Source organism: Aphelocoma coerulescens, chromosome 7, assembly GCF_041296385.1.
Source record: "Aphelocoma coerulescens isolate FSJ_1873_10779 chromosome 7, UR_Acoe_1.0, whole genome shotgun sequence".
NCBI classification, from domain to species: Eukaryota; Metazoa; Chordata; class Aves; order Passeriformes; family Corvidae; genus Aphelocoma; species Aphelocoma coerulescens.
The window spans coordinates 33,709,340-33,728,242 of NC_091021.1; the positions used below are offsets into that span (position 1 = coordinate 33,709,340).

The 18,903-nt window shown below is 43.8% G+C and overlaps 1 protein-coding gene across 1 annotated transcript; it reads right to left on the reverse strand.

Moving 5' to 3' along the window:
* Nucleotides 1-317: 317 nt before the first annotated feature.
* Nucleotides 318-17,388, reverse strand: LCT (lactase). The gene is made up of 17 exons (XM_069021254.1): nucleotides 16,728-17,388; nucleotides 15,747-15,826; nucleotides 14,419-14,502; nucleotides 13,646-13,748; nucleotides 12,835-12,910; nucleotides 11,384-12,071; nucleotides 10,350-10,995; nucleotides 7,478-9,037; nucleotides 6,876-7,144; nucleotides 6,439-6,729; nucleotides 5,419-5,617; nucleotides 4,548-4,750; nucleotides 4,074-4,183; nucleotides 3,407-3,541; nucleotides 2,301-2,524; nucleotides 1,186-1,422; nucleotides 318-529 (listed from the first exon to the last, which is right to left on the reverse strand). Exons 1-17 carry the CDS (start codon nucleotides 17,386-17,388, stop codon nucleotides 318-320), a joined length of 5,778 nt encoding a protein of 1,925 aa, XP_068877355.1.
* Between the last annotated feature and the right edge of the window lie 1,515 nt (nucleotides 17,389-18,903).

The window sequence follows — 18,903 nt, forward strand, 5'->3', positions numbered from 1 at the left end:
TTCAGAACTGTTGATTGATGATGATGAAGCAAGGACAGATGCCAGCTGAAGTTGAGAATCCTTATATGCAGATAGCAACAAGCAATTTTACCTTGGTCTTTAAGAAATCAAATCAATAATGCCCATGGACATAAGACAGTTAACATAGAAAAATAATTTTCCTCCCCCTTTTTAAATTGGAAAGCAAACAACACAATGCTGGGGAGCCATCTCTGAGGCAAGACAGCTGCAATACTGCAAGCACTGGTTTTCCTGGTGGTACAGACCTTTTTTTTAAGAAAAAACAAACCAAACAAACATTTTATCAGGTGGAAATGTTACATTTTATTACTAAGTTCCATGTGTGATTGTTTATGGGATCTTTTGGATGATTTTCTATATTTGTATGCAAAAAGAGCCAAGCCCAAGGCTCCAACTGCAGAAAGAGCAAAAAGCCCATAGAGTGCTATTTCTGCACTCTGGGATGTCAATTCCAATCCCAAAAAGCGCACACTGTCAGCTGCTCCTGGAGTGGGCTCTGTTGGTGTCACTGAATGGGAAAACAATGAGAAAGTGTTAGGACAGAGCCTGGGGGATCTGTTTCATGCAGGTGTGGGCACTGCTGCTTCCTGCCTCCACAAGGCTTTCAACAGTGCTGTCCAGTATTCTGGCAGGGGGCGTAATTCTGGGGAATCAGGGGTTGAACCAGTTTCAGCTCAGAGTAAATGCACAGCTGAGGCTGATAGTGCAATTCCTGCTAGTACAGGTGAGTATTCTCATTCCCAAACCCCCACACTAACACTGGTGGTTGTTCATTGTACTGCTCCAGTTGAGAAGACACAAATCACAAAAGAATCGGTATTTCCAAAGCCTTACCCAAAACAAGGATTTGTATAAAGTATTCAAAACTTTTTCTGAACAATCTTGTGGCAGCACTGAATGTGTGTGGTTTGGAAAGCATCTTGGGCAGTTCTGTTAGAGAAAAGTCTAATGGAATAACTTTTGCTACATTTTGGAGACAGGTGTGTTAAGGTGCTCTTGCACAAGATTTTGTTGTTAGTCTGGTTTTGCTTAGGGAGGTGACATTGATTGGAGTCCTTAAAATAATATTGCAGGAAATGGTGGTGTCTCTGAAGACCTTAGATTATGGAACTCTTTTAGGATGAGATGCAAACACAAAAGCATCATTTCTGCTGCATCACTTACCTTCTGGCTCCTGTTCCAGACAGGGATGTGGGCCCGTTGCTGGGTCTGGAAACCCATTGCAGTTTATGATCTGTGAGTAATACTTGGCCGAGGCCTTGGGGTGCCGTGGCAAGGCAGGGTCTGAGAAATTCACGTGGTAGAGCCCAAACTTTTCCTGATACCCCACTGCCCACTCGAAGTTATCCATCAGTGTCCATGCAGTGTAGCCCCGTAAGTCGACGCCATCGAGGGCAACAGCTGCAGGCAGAGCAGAGAGAAGAGGTTGGTGGTCACCCCTCAGCCAGCCAGGGCAGGAAGGTGCTCCAGCACATTCACACTTAGCACTCAGTGAGGTTATTGCCACTTTGGCCTCATTGGTTTTGTTCTCCCTATTCCCATGTCTTTCCTGTGTTGACTTGGCTCAGCTGCTTTGAGGTAGCTCAGCTGCCAAGTTACAGCCAACAAGCAGCCAGGGTAGTTCATTCAGTGCCCAGGACTGGGCGCTGCTTTTCTCTGCTCCAAAAATCAAAGTTTGTGTTCAAGAAACAAAGGTTTAGGAACAGAGACGAAAAGCCATCAAAATGCAACCATTGCTTAAACTAGTGTTTGTGGGGCCTTGCTGCTACAAGGCAGTAAATGAGCACTTCCTGAACACCTGGCTGGCAGTTCCCAGTATGTCAGAAAAGCAAACTGAAAAAGCCCTTTCCTGAAGTTGTTTGACCACTGCTGTAACTGAAACCAGTTTGGGGGTTGGGTTTTTACGGTTTTTTAACAAAGATGCAGTTTTTAGACACAGCAGTAGTCAGACTAGAAGCCAAAATAGGAGTTTATCAGGTCCTTGTCTCACCAGGTGCAGCAAATCAAAGAACCTGCAGGTTGCCCCACTAAACCCAGGGTTTGTTCTTCCTTTAGATCATGTTTCCTGGCACAGTTGTGACTATCCATGGGGCAGTTTTTGGTAAACCCAAAGGCTCTTGGTAGTGGATTCATTAAGCCCATGTGACCGTGTAACTTGCAAGTGTGATGGCAGTGGCCTTTCAGCTCTTCAAAACTTGCTTTACACACATCAGTCTTGTGGCAAAGCCACTGCTGCTCTCTAGAGCTTTGGATGACCAGATGTCAATAATCACTCTTACCTTTCAGTGCCTCATTAATGTAGGTCCGATAGTAATGCATTCTCCAAGTGTCATTGAATTGAAAGGCTCCCCTTTCCGAGACCCCATTTTCAGTCACATAAATGGGAGGGTTGTTGTACTCTTCCTTTATCCACCTGAGGATCTTCCTGAATCCAAAGGGTGTCACCTTCAGCCAGCTGGAACCAGAGTTCAGCCAGCTGCGGTCAGTCACTGTGGCTATGCCCCTGTGGAGAAGGACACTGCTCAGGGCCAGTCCCATGTGCCAGGCACCTCCGTGCCCAGGGCTGAGGTGCTGCTGGTGCTCACAAGCCTGAAAACCACTTCTCATGCTTTGCTTTACAGTCATATGCTGTGTAAATCAGCTGTGGCTGAGGATGTGATGTTGGTTCCAAACCTTTGTATGCTACAACGCCATTTCTACTTTTCAAGACATAATGCAGTGCTTGAGCACACAAAATTGCCCTTTACACCTATGTGCAGGAATGAAAGACTGAACCCACTGTCCTAAAGGGCTAAACTTTAAGGGGCTGGGATGTAGCAGCAAAGGGGAAGTTAAAACAATTTCAGCTATTCTGTGTGGAAACATGTTAGAAAGCAGACAATTTCACCTCTGTGTGGTCCCACCATTACCTGAATTGTCATTAGAACCACTAGTAAACTCCTATTGTTTACCTTTTGAAGCTGGGGAAAGAAACTAGTATATAAATTTAAAATCTTGCCTTAGGCATACTTAACCATGAAGTGATTTAGCTATTTAGGGTTTGAACTTAATTTATCCAATGCAGTAGGGGACCTAAATCTGTTAAACAGCAAATGGATCAATATCCATAAACCAGGATAACACAGTTCAAACTGCAGACTGTGGGCAGGAAATATGATAAATATTGTTTATCATCTCATGTCTGTAAAAAAAGGGCTATTGCTGGACTTTTGTGAAAATAAAAGCACCACAGGTACTGTTTGGATATATTTTTCCTGGTATTGGTTATAACAGCTTAAAACACCTATCTCAGAGCTTTATTTGCTATAAATTTTATACTTGTCAGTTGACCCAGGCTCCAGGTGTGCAGACTTTACTTGACCAATAATTTACATTCATCTCTTACCTATCAGAGTCATATGACATAACACCCTTAGGATAGTTTAGGTTGTATGTTAAAACTGTGGTATAATGATTTAGACCAAAGTAGTCATATGTGCCTTTAATTCTTTGTTTTTCACTCTCAGTAAATTCTGGAAGTCTGCAAGAGAAAACAGAGAATACACTTTGCACACACTCCATGGGTACTGCTGGGATCCCTGGTACCAGCACCACAAGCACAAGGAGAGAAAGTGGGAACTGGGAATGGAAAATTAGAATGTAATTGAGAGGGACCAATGAGTTTACTACATAGTTTTAAGAAAAGTTAAACAAATTTACCACAGGCATCAGGCAAAGTACTGTGTCTAATGCAGGGCAGTTACTGTGTCACTCAGCTGACAATTTATTACCCCAAAGATACGTTATCTTAGTAAATTTAGTTTGCAAAAGAGGTAAAGACAGGAAATAGGCAAAGCCCCCCTGCCTAGATTGGAACAAAGTGATTTTTAAGGTTCCAACACAAACCATTCTGTGGTTCTATGAAAATGTACACTAGAATTTTTCTGTGAGGATATAATAAGCTTTTGTACAGTAACATTGGAATAGAATCATTGAATTGTATCATTTCTATAAGAAAAGCAGGTTTCAGCACAGCTAGTGAAACAAAAGCAGGTGTGTGCCTGGGTTCTTACCGGGACTTGCTCAGGCCCTGAGCTAGACTTCGTTCCTGAATCCTTCTTTTCATCACTTCATTATAATCACCATTTTTGAAAATGGGATGAGCAAACCACCCTAGAAAAAACTAAACCAGGAAATAAGGGAGGATAAATCATATATCAAAACATGGGATTTAGCCTGTCATGTGCTGCTTTATAGGTGATATCTGAATTTATAATGAACAGGCACACGGAGATACCCAAGGATGGATGCCAATATAACAGGAGTAAATTTAATAAGCTTTTGTCACGGCAACCATATTTTGTCTCATTTCTGTTGCATTCTTGATCAGCCCTCAAAAGAGGCTACATACATTTTCATGGAGTGATGCCTCTGCCTCATCCTTTTATTTCAATGAGATGCTGACCTAAGCTCTGGGCACATCCAGCACCTGGAGAGGGGGTGTGACCAGGAGCAGCAGGGAGAGCTATGACCAGGGGTCTCTGTACCTGCAAGAATCGTCTGGCAGCTTCCACGTCCTCCTGGTTGTGTGGGTTGCGTGGTTCTGCCCAGTCAGAGTTGATGGTGATGGAGATGAGCCCTCCCTGCTTGGCCCTGTAGGTCTCGTTGTAGAGGTGCCAGACCTCTGCATGTGCCTTGATCAGGTTGTGTCCCACCACATAGGGAGCGCGCCCTGGCCGAACGGAGATGCCTGCAGGGACAGGGACAGCACAGGCAGTGGACAGCACTTCCCAGCCCTCTCATGGCTGCCTCCCAGGTTAACACAACCTCGGGGCACCCAGAACTGCCCCTGGTAAAGGAATGAACATGCAACACCTGGTGCCCCGAGCCCAGCCCTGGGCTGGGATCAGTGCTTGGCACAGGCAGCTGAAGGAGCAGCTGCCATGGGAAGGCTGTGCAAAGAGGACCCTGCATTGCCCCCTCCTCCCTCAGGAGTGGGACATGGGCTGCCAGTCCTGGCAACAGGCTGCTGCTGCCACTATGGAGAGCAGAAAGCTGTGTGTTCAGGTTAGCTCACATCCCCTCTTCTCTTGGTTCTACCCTGCTGCTGAGCTGTGTCCTCCTCCAGCCCTAACTCTTCTCCACAGTCCCCAGAGGTGGTTTGGAAATGAGGTCTGCTCTGGGCAACAAGTGAAATCCAGAGGCTGCAGAGGAGGGGTGGAGTAGAAGAGTGGAAGAAGGAGGATGGGTCTTGGAGGTGACAGGCAGAGAGAAAGGATCACAGCAACCCAATCTGTCCACACCACACCATCTTCCTTGTTCTACCTTTGCAAGCCCCAAGCAACTTCTCTGCTGCAGCATAAAACAATTGTGCTGACAGTGCTGTGAAGGATGTAAGGTTATGCCCAGCAGTCTTACCTGGAGCAGCTGTGCCAACACCATAGCCAAGATATGCAGTGTTGTAGGGTTCATTGAAGGTTATCCAAAATTTCACTTTATCCCCCAGCCTCTGGAAAAGGACCTCAGCATATTCCTTAAACCTCTGAACTATAGTATCATTCTCCCACCCACCGACGTCCTGCAGCGCCTGTGGGAGGTCCCAGTGATAAAGAGTTACCTGTGTGGAAAGACAGCAGGACAAGGGACTCAACCAGTCATTCTTGCAGTAACTCAGACTCATTCATGAACACAAATAAACTGTGCTTTGATCTACAGTTACCTGTTCCTAACGTAGTTTGATGTTGTAGCCATCACTCATGCACTCAGTAAAACTCCTTTTTGCCAGTTTCTTTAGGGACTGCCTAATGAAGATGGAAGCTTTTACCAAAACCCACCTTGTGACAGCCAGAACTCGTCAGTCAAGGACTGCTGCACCTGCACTGATTCTCAGGTGCAATATAATCCACTAGAACACCTGTCTGGGCTGGTACAGAGGTATGAGAACAGCTCATAGCCACTCAACAGTGCTAAAAGAGCTGATTGATGCAGGGGTGAGGTCACCATCCATTGTATGTGACAAACACCGACCAGTGGAGCTTCCTGACTCCCAGGAAAAGAACAAAGTTACATCCATCTCTAAGAAAGGCAAGAAGGAAGATCCTGGGAACTATGTTAGTCAGTCTCACCTCAGTGTCTGGAAAGAACCCTGCATAGGTGCCTGTGGAATATATTTCCAAGCACATGAGGGATGAGAAGGCAATTGGAAACAGCCAACAATAAGGTTACTGTGGTCTTTCTGGGGAGTAATTTCAACATACTCCTACATTCCAAGTTCCTTTGCTTATTCAATAACCCATGTTTCTTCACAAAATGAAATGAAAAACCATGAGAAACAATTTCTGTGTGAAGAAGGGTATGGACGGAAACACACGTTGCTCTGAGCATCAGATTTGAGGTTTACTATTTTTTAGTTACCTGAAAGTTACTGGGTTTAGTTACCTGAGGCATAATGTTGGCTGCCAGAAGGGCATCGATCAGCCTTTCATAGTAGTTCAGTCCCATTTCATTGATGTATCTGGTGGTCCCATCTGGGAGGACACGGGACCAGGAGATTGAAAAACGATAGTGAGACACCTTGAGGCTTTTCAGCATTTCCACATCCTCCTCAATCTTGTGGTAGCTGTCACAAGCTACATCTCCAGTTGCATCATTGCCAATTCTCAAGGGAGTGTGGGAATATTTGTCCCAAATGCTAAGTCCTTTCCCATCTGCTCTCCATCCTCCCTCAATCTGTAATTGAAAATGGGGGAGAAATTGTTAGCAAACCCAAATTTAGGTCTTGGCCTAGCAAAGAATTCAGCCTGTTATTCTTTGTGGTGCCACACAATGAATTAACGCTCCACAGATACTTCAGAAGCCCATATCAGTTTCCTGACCTGGTAAGCTGCAGTTGCTACGCTCCACCAGAAGTTGTCTGGAAACTCTCCATACAAAAATTCCTCTTCCTTGGGCAGTGGGATGCCGTTATTGCGGATGATTTCTGCATAGTACACAGCAGAGCGTTTTGGCGTTCTTGGCCTGTTGGGGTTGTCAAAATCAATCTGGTGCAATCCAAATTTTGGATCATAACCATCCACCCATTCAAAGTTATCCATCAGAGACCAAACGTTGTATCCTTTCAGATTAACACCATCTACCTTGTAAGCTGAAAGACCAGAAAATAAATGGAGGAGCATCAGTGGCATAATCACACTTTAAATGAATCCTACAGAATTCACACGCAAGCACATACAGGCTCCTAGTTACATACAGGTAACACTGGTCAACTAAGATCATTATGAGTATCTTCTTGTTGGAGGAAACAAAGCACAACCATGCAAAGGAGATAATAAAAACAAGCACTATGTTTATATTGTGTTCAGACTATTTAAAAACTGATACCAATCACTTTTAAGAAGTACTCTTCAAAGAACTAAAGTAACCAGAAATCTAGAGAGGAGACACACAACACCAACAGAACAAAAGAAAATTCTGGTACCTTTTAAAGCTTCATTAATGTATGTTTTGTAGTAAAATATCCTGGCATTGTCATCAACATCCGATTTGGTCTTTATCCCCACTCCATTCTCAATGATATATATTGGGGGGTTTCCATATTCCTCTTTGATCCAGTTCAGTAGCCTCCTCAGACCCCAGGCCACAGCCCGATGGTCACTAAGAGCTGAGGAAGGCCAGGAGCTGTCAACTGTTTTTGAAAGCTCCTGGTCATACTCATAAGAGAAGGGCTTCAGACGTGTTGTTGAATGGGTTACAATTTTGGAGGAGTATGTGTTGAAGCAGAAGACATCTGCTGTGCCACGGATGTATTCACGCTCCTCCTCGGTGAAAACCGGCAGGCGTGACGACGGCAGGTTCTGGAGCTCACTCCTGTTCCCAACTTTCCACTTCATGACCTCGGGGTAGTCACCGTTTTTGAAAATCGGGTGTGTGAACCAACCCACCAAAAACTGCAGGTACCTGTCAGCAGCTTCAATGTCCCTGGGGTCGCTTGGTGTCTTCGGCTCAGCCCAGCTAATGAAGGGGCACAGGGCAATGACCCCTGCCTGACTTGCTCTGTATTTGTCATCGTAGGTGTGGTAGGCCCTGGCATGAGCTTTCAGTAAGATGTGGGCAACCCTGTAGGGAGCACTGCCAGGGTCCTTGACACCGGGTGGGAATGTCCCGAGGCCATAGCCCAGCCAGGCAATGATGTTGGGTTCATTGAACGTAATCCAGAACTTCACCCTGTCCCCAAAGGTCCGGAAACAGAAGTCAGCAAAGCTGTCAAACAGGTCAATCAGCTCATCACTCTCCCAGCCACCAATGTCCTGAAGAGCTTGTGGCAGGTCCCAGTGGTAGAGAGTGACAATTGGAGTGATGTTGTTTGCAAGAAGTCCATCAATGAGACGGTTGTAGTAGTCAACTCCGTGGCTGTTGATTGAGTTGTTCCTTCCAGTGGGGAAAATTCGAGGCCAGGACAGGGAAAAACGGTAATTCTTTACCCCTAAGGCTCTCAGCAGGTAAATATCTTCCTCCACCTTGTTGTAGCTATCACAAGCTATATCTCCAGTATCATTATTGTTTATATTCCCTGGGACATGGGTGAAGTTATCCCAAATGCTGGGTCCTTTGCCATCGGCATCCCAACCTCCCTCTATCTGGTAGGCAGAGGAAGACACACCCCATGTAAAATCCTCTGGGAATGTCCCATAAAAGTACATGTCTCTTTCATGAGCAGTCTGGGATGAAAACTTCTGCCAGACAACCTTTGCTTTGGAGGGAACTTCTGATGCTGGTAAATTAGGCAGCTTTGATGGCACAGGTCGGTCAAACACCACTGGTGCTGAAGATCTGCCCAAGGCTTTGGATGGAAAACCATTATTTTCAATAACACTGGAATAGAAGTAAGCAGATGCCTTGGGAGTCCTTGGTCTGTTGCTATCTTCAAAGTTCACATGATGCAGCCCAAATTTTAGGCTGTATCCCACTGGGCCCTCAAAGCCGTCAAGCAGGGATCGAGCAATGTAGGACCGAACATCAACAGCGTCCAGTTTCACCGCTGCCACAGAAACAAGGAGACACTGTAATTACCCACCTGAACATTTCCTGAACACAGCTCAGCACAACAGAAGCACCACAGCCAAGGATATATGTTACAAGCCAAGCACTTACAAATGGTTTTAAAGGCTAGAAAAACCTCCCAAACAATTAAGAGTATTTGGCAGAAAAACCAGTCAGCACGGTAATAGGAACTGGTGATATGCTTAGTGATAGAAATGTGTGAGAAAAGAAGTATTACTCTGAGTACAGGACACTTGTGCCACTGGTATCCCTTCCCCTGTGTTCCTGTTTTCAAGAAGATTTTATCAATTTAGATGTATGGTGCACTTTTAGATTTAACACTGTAATTAAAGTGAAACATTGCAGGTATTTAGAGCTTGTCTATATTCCCTGAGCACAGGAGAGCTTCTTTTAGCAGAACAGTGTACCCAATACCAGCAGAGGCAAGTCCAGCATCCCTCCTCACATTGCTTACAAAAAAAGCACGAAATCTCTCTCATTCAAAAAAAGTTCACTCCCATGTGCAGTCCATCCTCTTTACTTCTGCTGAGGCATAACAGCAATGCTAAATTGTGTTTTCTGTAGCTCTTTCAACACTTCTAGCAGTATGTTGAGATCTACGTCAAGAAGATCAAATGCTGATCTTCAGTACACACTGATCACCAACATATTTAATGCATGATATTTAATGTTTTCCTGACAGTATTGTTTAGTCTATCTAGAGAGCATCAGTCAAATCTCTATTTGAAATCTCAGCTCTCTATGCTTGTCCAGAACTTGCGACTAACACCATTTTTATGTCAAACAATACACATCTTGCAAAGATACAAGCATAACTTGAACATTCTACAAGCATAACTTAAACATTCTCAAAATGATTGAGGTAGAAATTTTATGGAGATATTTCCAGTATGAAGTGCTTGCTGCCAGTTAGATCCGATTAATCGGTAGAGGCAGTTCAGCCCCAATTTATGAGATGTCTTCATGCAAGAGCCTGCAGGCCAATCATCTCCAGGGGAGCAGGAGTATATAAAAAAACTGTTCTCACAGAGGGACTGACCTTAGGGTCCAGGCTACATTAATCCATATATATGAAAAATGCATTTCAACATCTACAGAGAATGGAGAGTTCCGTATCTGGACACCAGAGAGGCTTAAGTATATAAAGTCACACTCATTACCTACACAACAGGCAGCTGACATCACATCACTGTGCGAGTGGTGATGTTTTAAAGTTAACCACCATGGAAGGGCTAGAATAACTACTTGCCATGATTAAAAAAAAATAAAATAATTTGATTTCTCCATACCCTTCAGGGCCTCATCGATGTACTGGCGGAAATAATCCACCCGCAGAGTGTCGTTGAGAAGATCCCCGGTGTCTCCTGTCGGCACACCACTCCCTGCTATGTATATTGGGATCTTTGACCCTGTGTATTCCTGGGATACAAACTTCAGCAGCCTTCTTAATCCCCAAGGGACCACATGGATCCAGGAAGAGGCAGCCTGTGGCCAGGAAGGATCTACATGCAAGGAGAAGTTCCCAATGCTCTCGTAGCCTGGTGTGCACATCCCAGTAGCCCCGGCACTGACCAGGCGGGAAGTGTAATGGGAAAGGCCAAAGAAATCTGCAGTCCCTTTCACCCAGGACTTCTCCTCCTCCGTAAACACAGGCAGCTGTGCGACTGCTGTGGAGCACTGCTGGTTCACTTCCTGGATCTGAGCCTTCAGCATATCTGGGTAATCACCATTAACAAATATGGGGTGAGCAAACCAGCCAAGCATGAACTGCAGGTACCTCTCAGATGCCCTCACATCCTCGGAGCTGGTTGGAGTCTTGGGTTCAGCCCAGTCCGAGTTCAGCACCAGCCCCACCTTTCCCAGTTGCTGAGAACGGTATTTGCTATTATACAGGTGCCAGACCTTGGCATGAGCCTTGAGAATTGTGTGAGCAACCTGGGAGCAGAAAGCAGAGGAAAATGTGTCAGACTGCATTGCACAGTAACTCTTAAGCATTGGGTTTATTGCCGTGTGAAAATGTCCTCTCCATCCAAAAGAAAACACCTTGACAAAACAAATAATGATAGACAAGGAGTGTAGTAGGTTTTGGAATAGGCAAAAGAATCTAACTATCCATCAACACCAGCTTTCGGAAGAGAAAAATAAAGTAATAACACCTAGCCTCTATTAACTAACCCATTTTTAACAAGTATCATAGATCCAACAACCACATTGTTGTCTCAGAGGCCACTTTAGGCTTGAACATAGTTAAAGCACAGAACCATCAGAGGAAAACAGCCCACCAAGAGTAGCTGCAGGATCCCAATTATTCCTGTGCCCCTACCTTGTAAGATGCTGCTCCTGGGTCAGTGATTCCTGGAGGATGCTCTCCAGTGCCATAGCCAGCGTAGCTGATAACCCAGGGCTCATGGAATGTAATCCAGAGCTTGACCCGATCCCCGAACGTGGAAAAGCAGAAGTCTGCGTAGCTCACAAAAGCATCTATGATACTTTCATTCTGCCAGCCACCAAGAGCCTGCAGAGCTTGGGGCAGGTCCCAGTGGAACAGAGTCACCATGGGCTCAATGTTAGACTCTAACAACTGGTCAATTAATCGGTTGTAATAATCAACACCCTTGGAATTGATGGTCTCGTTGGTGCCAGCAGGGAAAATTCTAGACCAGGATAGAGAAAATTTGTACAGCTGGGGGTGAAGACCCCTAAGCAGGTAAATGTCATAGCTGGTTTTATAGTAGCTGTCACATGCCACATCTGCTGTTTGGTTCATGTGGACATGGCCCCCATGCCCAAACTGATCCCAGATGCTTTCTCCTTTCCCATCCTCTGCCCAAGCTCCTTCGATGTTAAAGGCACCTGTGGATATGCCCCAGAGGAAACCACTTGGGAAAACATCTTGCAGGAAAGAATCCCTCTCCGATTCAGACTGTTGAGCAAACATTTCCCAGACTGTTTGATAGGAGGACCGAGGGGCAAGAACAGCATCTAGGTTTTCCTGCAAACTATTTGTTTCGCTGGAAATAGAATAAATAGAAGTTAAAATCTCCAAGGTAGATGCATGTGCCATAGAACTTGCAAACATGGAGTATAAAGGAATCATTTGTTTCCCATTCAGGTCACATTAGCCACCTACAGCTCCTTTGACATCTGATCAATCCAACCCTGCTGTCTCCCAGCTGGGACACGAAGGTGGAGGGCAGTGGGGTAACCGCAGAACAGCTCTTTGCACATAGTCTCATAATTCATTAGTTAGGTCCGAGGTGCCAACAAAATCCTTGCAGTGAGCAGCAATTTCCCTTGCTACAACTGCTTCGTGAGTTTCCACAGGATAAGCTAAAACCAGTCAATCCTGCTACTGTAATCCTTAGCATCTCCCTGTACAATGAGATCTCCCACGTTTCCATAAGCTCAGTTGGCTTCTCCCCTAGGAAAGCCTCTATTGGATTTGTTTATTTATAACCACTTTGCTCTCAAAAAAAGCAGAAGGCTTGAAATATGTACTTGTAATTATTGGCTTGGAGGTGCAATTTGGGTAACCAAGGATGAGAGAGTAGAGAGGATTACATTATAGGATTAGTAGCAGGATAGAGAATTGCAAGTAATTGGAAGAGACTGGCTCAGCAGAAAGACAGCCCTTTGCAGCCCCTTCAGCAACTAACAGCAGACTTTACCACTAAAATGTCTTGTCTCTCCCTGCACATAGGTTTCAAGAGGACGTTGTTTATTACTGTACATTTTTGTAGTGTTATATAGTATTACAGTATTTGATTGTAGTACCTCAAAACGTCAGGTAAGTAGTCCAAGAAATCATTAACATCACACCCAACCATACGTGCTTCTTCTTTATTAATAGCTGAAAACAAACAAATGGTAAGTGAGGGGTGTAGTCATAACTTAGATGCCATGGACTGCATGACCCTATTTGTGCAATTACACCTTGAGAAACAAGGTGCACTTCATAACTAATAGCTATTTTTCTCAGGTCAAATGTATTGAGTTTTTAATTAAACTTACAAATGCATATTAAAAAATGATCATAGTATCATAGAATCACTTAGGTTGGAAAATACCTCTAAGATCACCAAGTCCAACTGATAACCCAGCACTGCCAAACAACACTAAACCATGTCCCTAAGTGCCACATCTATGTTTCTTTTAAAACCCCACGGGGATGGTGACTCCAGAATTGCCAACCATGCCAATCCAACACTAAACCATGTCCCCAAGTGACACATCTGCATGTGTTTTAAGTTCCTACAGGGGATGGTGACTCCCCCACTTTCCTGGGCAGCCTGTAACAGTGCTTGACAACCCTTTCAGTGAAGAAATTTTTCCTAATATCCAGCCTAAACCTCTCCCACTGCAACTTGAGGCTGATGAAAATGACGAAAAGATTTGGGGAAGATTTCCTGCTTCCGCTCCCTCAACATTCACCATCCACCCTTAATTTTCCAATAAGGCTATAAAAAAACATGAAGTTATTTTATCTAATAGCAGCAGCCTAGATTGGATGATTTTGAATTTCTGCCATAAGTTATCATGCAGATTTTAAATAAAAAACTCTCCTCCTTCTTGAAACATCACTCACCTGTGACAATGGCAGCTGCTGGTATGAAAGGATTCTCTTCCACGGAAGCACAATCAAGGACCTTTAGACTAAAAATCAAGATGTCTTTGTCCTTCCAGACACTCTGCAAAACCAGAAATCAGGGAGCAGTATGAAGAGAAGCATCAGCCATCTAGTAAAACCACATTCTTGGCATTTTTTGCATTTTACATGGGCAGCTCCTTATCCTGCTACCCAGATGGTGGAAGACTCTGTGCTTATGGATTTTAAGAATGCAAAAAACTATCAGAGGTTAATTTATGTAATAACAGGTACCAGCCTACAGCATCACTGACGTTGGTGCTGCCATGAGATCTAATCTGTTAATAAACTCACCCTCAGCAACATTTCTAGCACTGCCTCTGCTGATGAGGAATGTGAAGTTTGGTAGCACCGTTGTAGAGCCCATGCTAGAGTTTAATAATATCTTTCAGTGTGCAGGGATTGGCCTAACAGCTTATCAAACACTTAGCATGTGAGAGAGGAGGTTTTTCAGTCCTGGACAAAAGAATTCTGCCATTCCAGTTGTTAATGCATCAATAATAAGTATTGACCAAGATGATCCTTTCCAGCACTTTCCATCAACTGTTTTTAAGTCAGAGTAACAACAGAGAAATGAGCACTTTGCAGCTGCTTCCTAGTGTAGCTCACAGAAAGTCAGAACTGTTTAGACATGCATCACAGCACATGAAATTCTGCTCCTATTTATGTTCTGTTGCTTGCTGCTATAATTCTAATGCTGTGCATAACATTACCTGGAATTCACTCAATTTCTTGTAGAAATCTGTTTCATTTCCACAATGGTACTGAAGGCTAAGAGACACAAAGTCTACTGAATCCTGGAAACAAGAAAAAGAAAAGAATCATGCTGGAGGAAAATGGGGGTTTTCTTGAAGTATTACATTAAAAATACATAAAACTGTGTAAGGTCTGATAAAGACATATTTCTGGACTAAGAAGCCATACAGCTGCATGGGAGCCCTGGACAATATAATGAGCCCAAACTGGATACTGTAGGGGAAGATGTGTTTTGCGTATCTCTTACTAAACAAAGAAAAAGTTAAACTAAATTAAATTCTATTTTATGAATTTAATATTAATTATTTACAGTTAATTTCTTAATTAGTAAGATTATGTTTATGATTAATCAGAGAAACCTTTTTAACTATGTGGTTCGGGTAGGCCTTATCAATAACCCTTGGTTGAAAGTCCACTTCAGAAATCTTTAATCATTCCATATTACAAGGGTTATCCCACTAGAAGTCAACAACCTTAAAGGAACAGACTGTGTTCTCTTATTAAACCAGCTGATGAAGCTAGAAGAAAACTGATAAAATTTCAGTTTGTTTTTCAGTCCAAGGTTCTCTTCTAGTTTCATCAGCTCATCTAAAACAACTTCGTTGCTCTCTCTACAAACCACACCTTGCTTAAATCCTTGCAATGTCACACCTACAACGTTGCTTGACCTGGTTCTAAGGTTTGAAGGATTAAGCAAAAAACCCCACACTGTCATCTGTGCACTGTATCCTACATCAACATCCTCTGGGTGAGGACAGATATGAACAGGGAACTGGATCTTTAAGAAAGAATGTCATTGCCTTTGTAGAGATTATATTCTCCTCGTGTTGTGCCATCTCTGTGCAACTGCATCACTTTTAGCACAGCTCAGACTGGGATTTAACAAAATCAGCAGATATTTTAAATAGCAGCTAATTAAGATAAAGTATTGATATATCTGGTGGTGCATTAAGTACACCTGCAAAGAAGCTAACAGGTACACTTTTTGGAGACACCTTGTCATTTAGCAAGTATATTGCTAAAATTGTCAATTATGAGAACAAATTTGTCTCCATGTAGCTTAATCAGCGCCTACCAGCCAAGAAAGGATGCTGAAACAATTTTTAAATCAGCAAGTTTCACATAATCAGACTAATCCAATAATTAAAGCTTACCAAATTGTTCAACTGATCAACCTGCTAAAATCTTATTTAACTTGCAACAAGTCATTTGATCCCATACATAAAAACAAAGCTAAATCAAGGCAAATTTATATAATTTTGGAAATATTTCCTCAAGGTGTCACCTGAAGAGAAACTGAAAGCAATTCTGATGGAGTCATGTCTTGGACAGTGCTTATTTCCAAAGCAATGGACAGCTTTCCACCTTGAGAGAGAAAGAGGCAGTCTGCTAGTAACATATTAAGGACAAATAAAATTTCAGTTTACTGAATTTATTTTAAAACCAGTTTTAAATTGTTGAAGCTGTGGAACATCAGACAGTGCTCCAGGTAGTTGATTTCAGAATACCAATTGTGATTTCAATGGAGAACTGAAGAAGGTAGAAATTCAAAGGCACCATTCAAGGAGCCTTTGTCAATAAAATGCCATTCCTCTCCCTGCATAAGTAATATCTTTATTAATTTTCATGCCTTTGTGATGGTTCTACAGTTTTAAAATTTTTTTATTCCATTCTATACTGAATGCTTCTGAGATGCTGGGGTGGCAGGAACTTGGAGGGACAGGAGATGCAGGAGGGAAGATGGGCAACTTCCAAGGGCTCTCACCAGATAGTGTGAACTGTACAACAAAGTATTCCTGACAAATGCAAGAATTAAAAATTTGGGAAAAGAAATGGTGACTCAGCCAGCTCTACGGGTTGTCTGTCTGGAACAGAAAAATTCCAAGGCCAAAGAAGGCAGACCCAAGGTGACAGCTGCTTGGAAAATCCCAGGTACCCATCAGGGAAGAGGTGAAATTCTGTTGCTCTGTGTAACACCGGTAGATTTGGGATTTAATTACTGTAAACCCCAGTGTCTGCAACAAGGAAAGTCAAACAAAAGGACATTGCAGACTTCCTCACAGTTATTATCGCATAGGAGACTTCTTGTGCCTTGTTTTTTCACACTCTCAGGTACATTTCAGAAAGGTTTTAGTCCCTCCTCTGCAGGTCAGAAAAAGGTACACAAAAATATCTACACAGAGACTGCATGTAGCAGTTGCCATTTAATTCCATCATGAAATATTTATGAGTCATATTGAAAAACCCCTCTCCCTGCTCTCCTTACCTGCTGGTGAGATCATCTCATGGAGAGCAGTGTAAAATCCTTCATGAGCAGCAGCCACAGCCTGGACTTGCTCCTGGGGGTCATCGTAGGGCAGGCTTTGAAGGACCTCTGGCAGATCACTGAAGGAGAGCCACACATCCACCAGGTCCCCAAAGGCATGGAAGCTGAACTCTGCATACTCCACAAAAAGCTCGTTAAAAGCCCTGCCACTCCTCCCGCTGGCCTGCGCCGCCACGGCGCCGGGGAGTCGCCCCTGGTGCAGAACCAGCACGGCTCTGAGGCCCGCAGCAGCCAGGGCCTCCAGCAGCTGCCGGTAGCACCACACCTGGGCTCCAGCCGCCTTCATGGCGTTCCCCTCGGGAAGAAGGCGAGCCCACGGCAGGAGGACTTTGTAGTGCGTCACCCCGAGCTCACGGAGCTGGGAGAAGTACCGGGGCAGCTCGGAAGCCACAAGGTCTGGCTGGCACAGGTAACCCTGTGCTCCAGCCATGCCAGGGCCCTGCTGGTCCTTGGGCAGGACCTGGTCCTGCAGACCCAATCTCTCTGCCAGCTCACTGGGTAGAGGCCCAGCAATGGTGATAGAATTCCGAGCAAATTCTCCATCTGTCCCAAGGCTGAGAGACACCAAGAAAAAGATGACTGTCTTACAAATCAGGTCCATTTCTGAACCTGGCTTCAGAAACAGTTATTCCACACTACTTATACTCTAGCAGAAATAATATTTAACTGAAATTATCTGCTCCACAGATAAGGTTCTCTGAACTAGCTGACATGGGAATAACAGACCAGGACTTTCAGTCAGTAGATAAACAGGCAGATGGATGAACACAAAAAACACTCTCACTCAGTTAGAGAAAGGTAATGTGAAAACATTTTCTGAGATGCTCACATTTCCCTTTAGGTTTAAATATCAGTTGACATTTGCTAAAATTGTCTTCCATTTAGAGGAAGATGAAATAAGGAGATAAACTTTCCTTCTCCTTTTGGCCTTTTTCAGCTTTAGAAGAATCCCAGCACAGCTCTGGGTGCAAAAAACAACCATAGCAGAGTTATCTGCATGGCTGGGGCTGGGTCCATGGCTTAGGGCATGGAGGGCAGCAGGAGACACGTGTGCCCTCTAATTCTTGGGTGGATAAAGGAAATCTGAGATGTGGTACCTCACCCAGCTGGAAAAGGGACCTTTACGTGAATTCAGGCAGCAGCAACAGTGTGCTTCCTCCTATCTAATAACATCCAGGAATCTGAGTCTCATTTCTTTGCTTTCCAAAGCACTCCCTCCTTCAGCCCTGAAAAAACACTGCTCTCCTGGCTGGGTGGACACATTCAGCTGACGCATCTGAACTGCTGCAGGGCAGAGGTAACTCAGCTCTTCTACATTTCAATACAGCAAAACTGAGGAGCTGAGAACATTTTTAAATCAACTAAACACAAAATCCTACATACCTACAGTGAAATGGTGGGTCCATCTCAGAGTTCATTTCCTTTAATAACCACAATTTTGTCTAAAGTGTACCTAGAATCATCTGAGCAAGTTCTTGCTGTCAAGCAATATTGATCTTTAAGCTACAGCAGTAGACATCTCTCAACATTTGCTGTTACTCAAACCTTATAGAGATTGTAATTTGTGTACTTTGATGCTGTTTGATTCCCAGATGATTTTTTTTCAGGAAGCCCTAAACAGCTCGCCGTAACATTGTGCTGACTGCTCCGAACAAGTTCCCTTCACTCTGATGTCTCAATAGCAAGTCTGAACAGCAATCTTAGAGCACCACCTGGTGCTTACTTTTCAGTACAGCTGCATTAACTCAGAGAAAACCCCTCCCAGCCTACAGAACTGGGGAAAGAAGCAGAAAAAAATACTTTCTCCGACATGAAGTGTATTTATTTTCAAACAAAGATTCAGAGGAGGGGAGGGGGAAACACATAATGAAGGCCAAATATCTTCCTATCCTAATTTTGAAAGAAAAGGAACAATATAGAATAACATGAAAATGTTGTTGCAGCTGGGTGGCTTTTTAAAATGAAATAATGAAATGCAGTATTTGCCAAAATGTGGTTTAGGAAAGAAATGAGTGAAGAAGGAGCTGCAGTTGGAGTTAGTGCCCAGTGACGGGGTAGTGCTGATGGCAAATATTTATGATTCCCTCCGCTCCTTAAGTACAAGTGTTATCTTTAA

Bases quoted from the DNA above. Each gene is read 5' to 3' on its own strand.
- LCT (XM_069021254.1), bottom strand. From the start codon at position 17,388: ATGGACCTGATTTGTAAGACAGTCATCTTTTTCTTGGTGTCTCTCAGC. The intron at 14,503-15,746 runs GTGACACCTTGA...TCTTGTTTCCAG, and splicing joins TGCTTTCAGTTTCTCTTCAG to GATTCAGTAGACTTTGTGTC. The intron at 12,072-12,834 runs GTACTACAATCA...TTCTATTTCCAG, and splicing joins TACTTACCTGACGTTTTGAG to CGAAACAAATAGTTTGCAGG.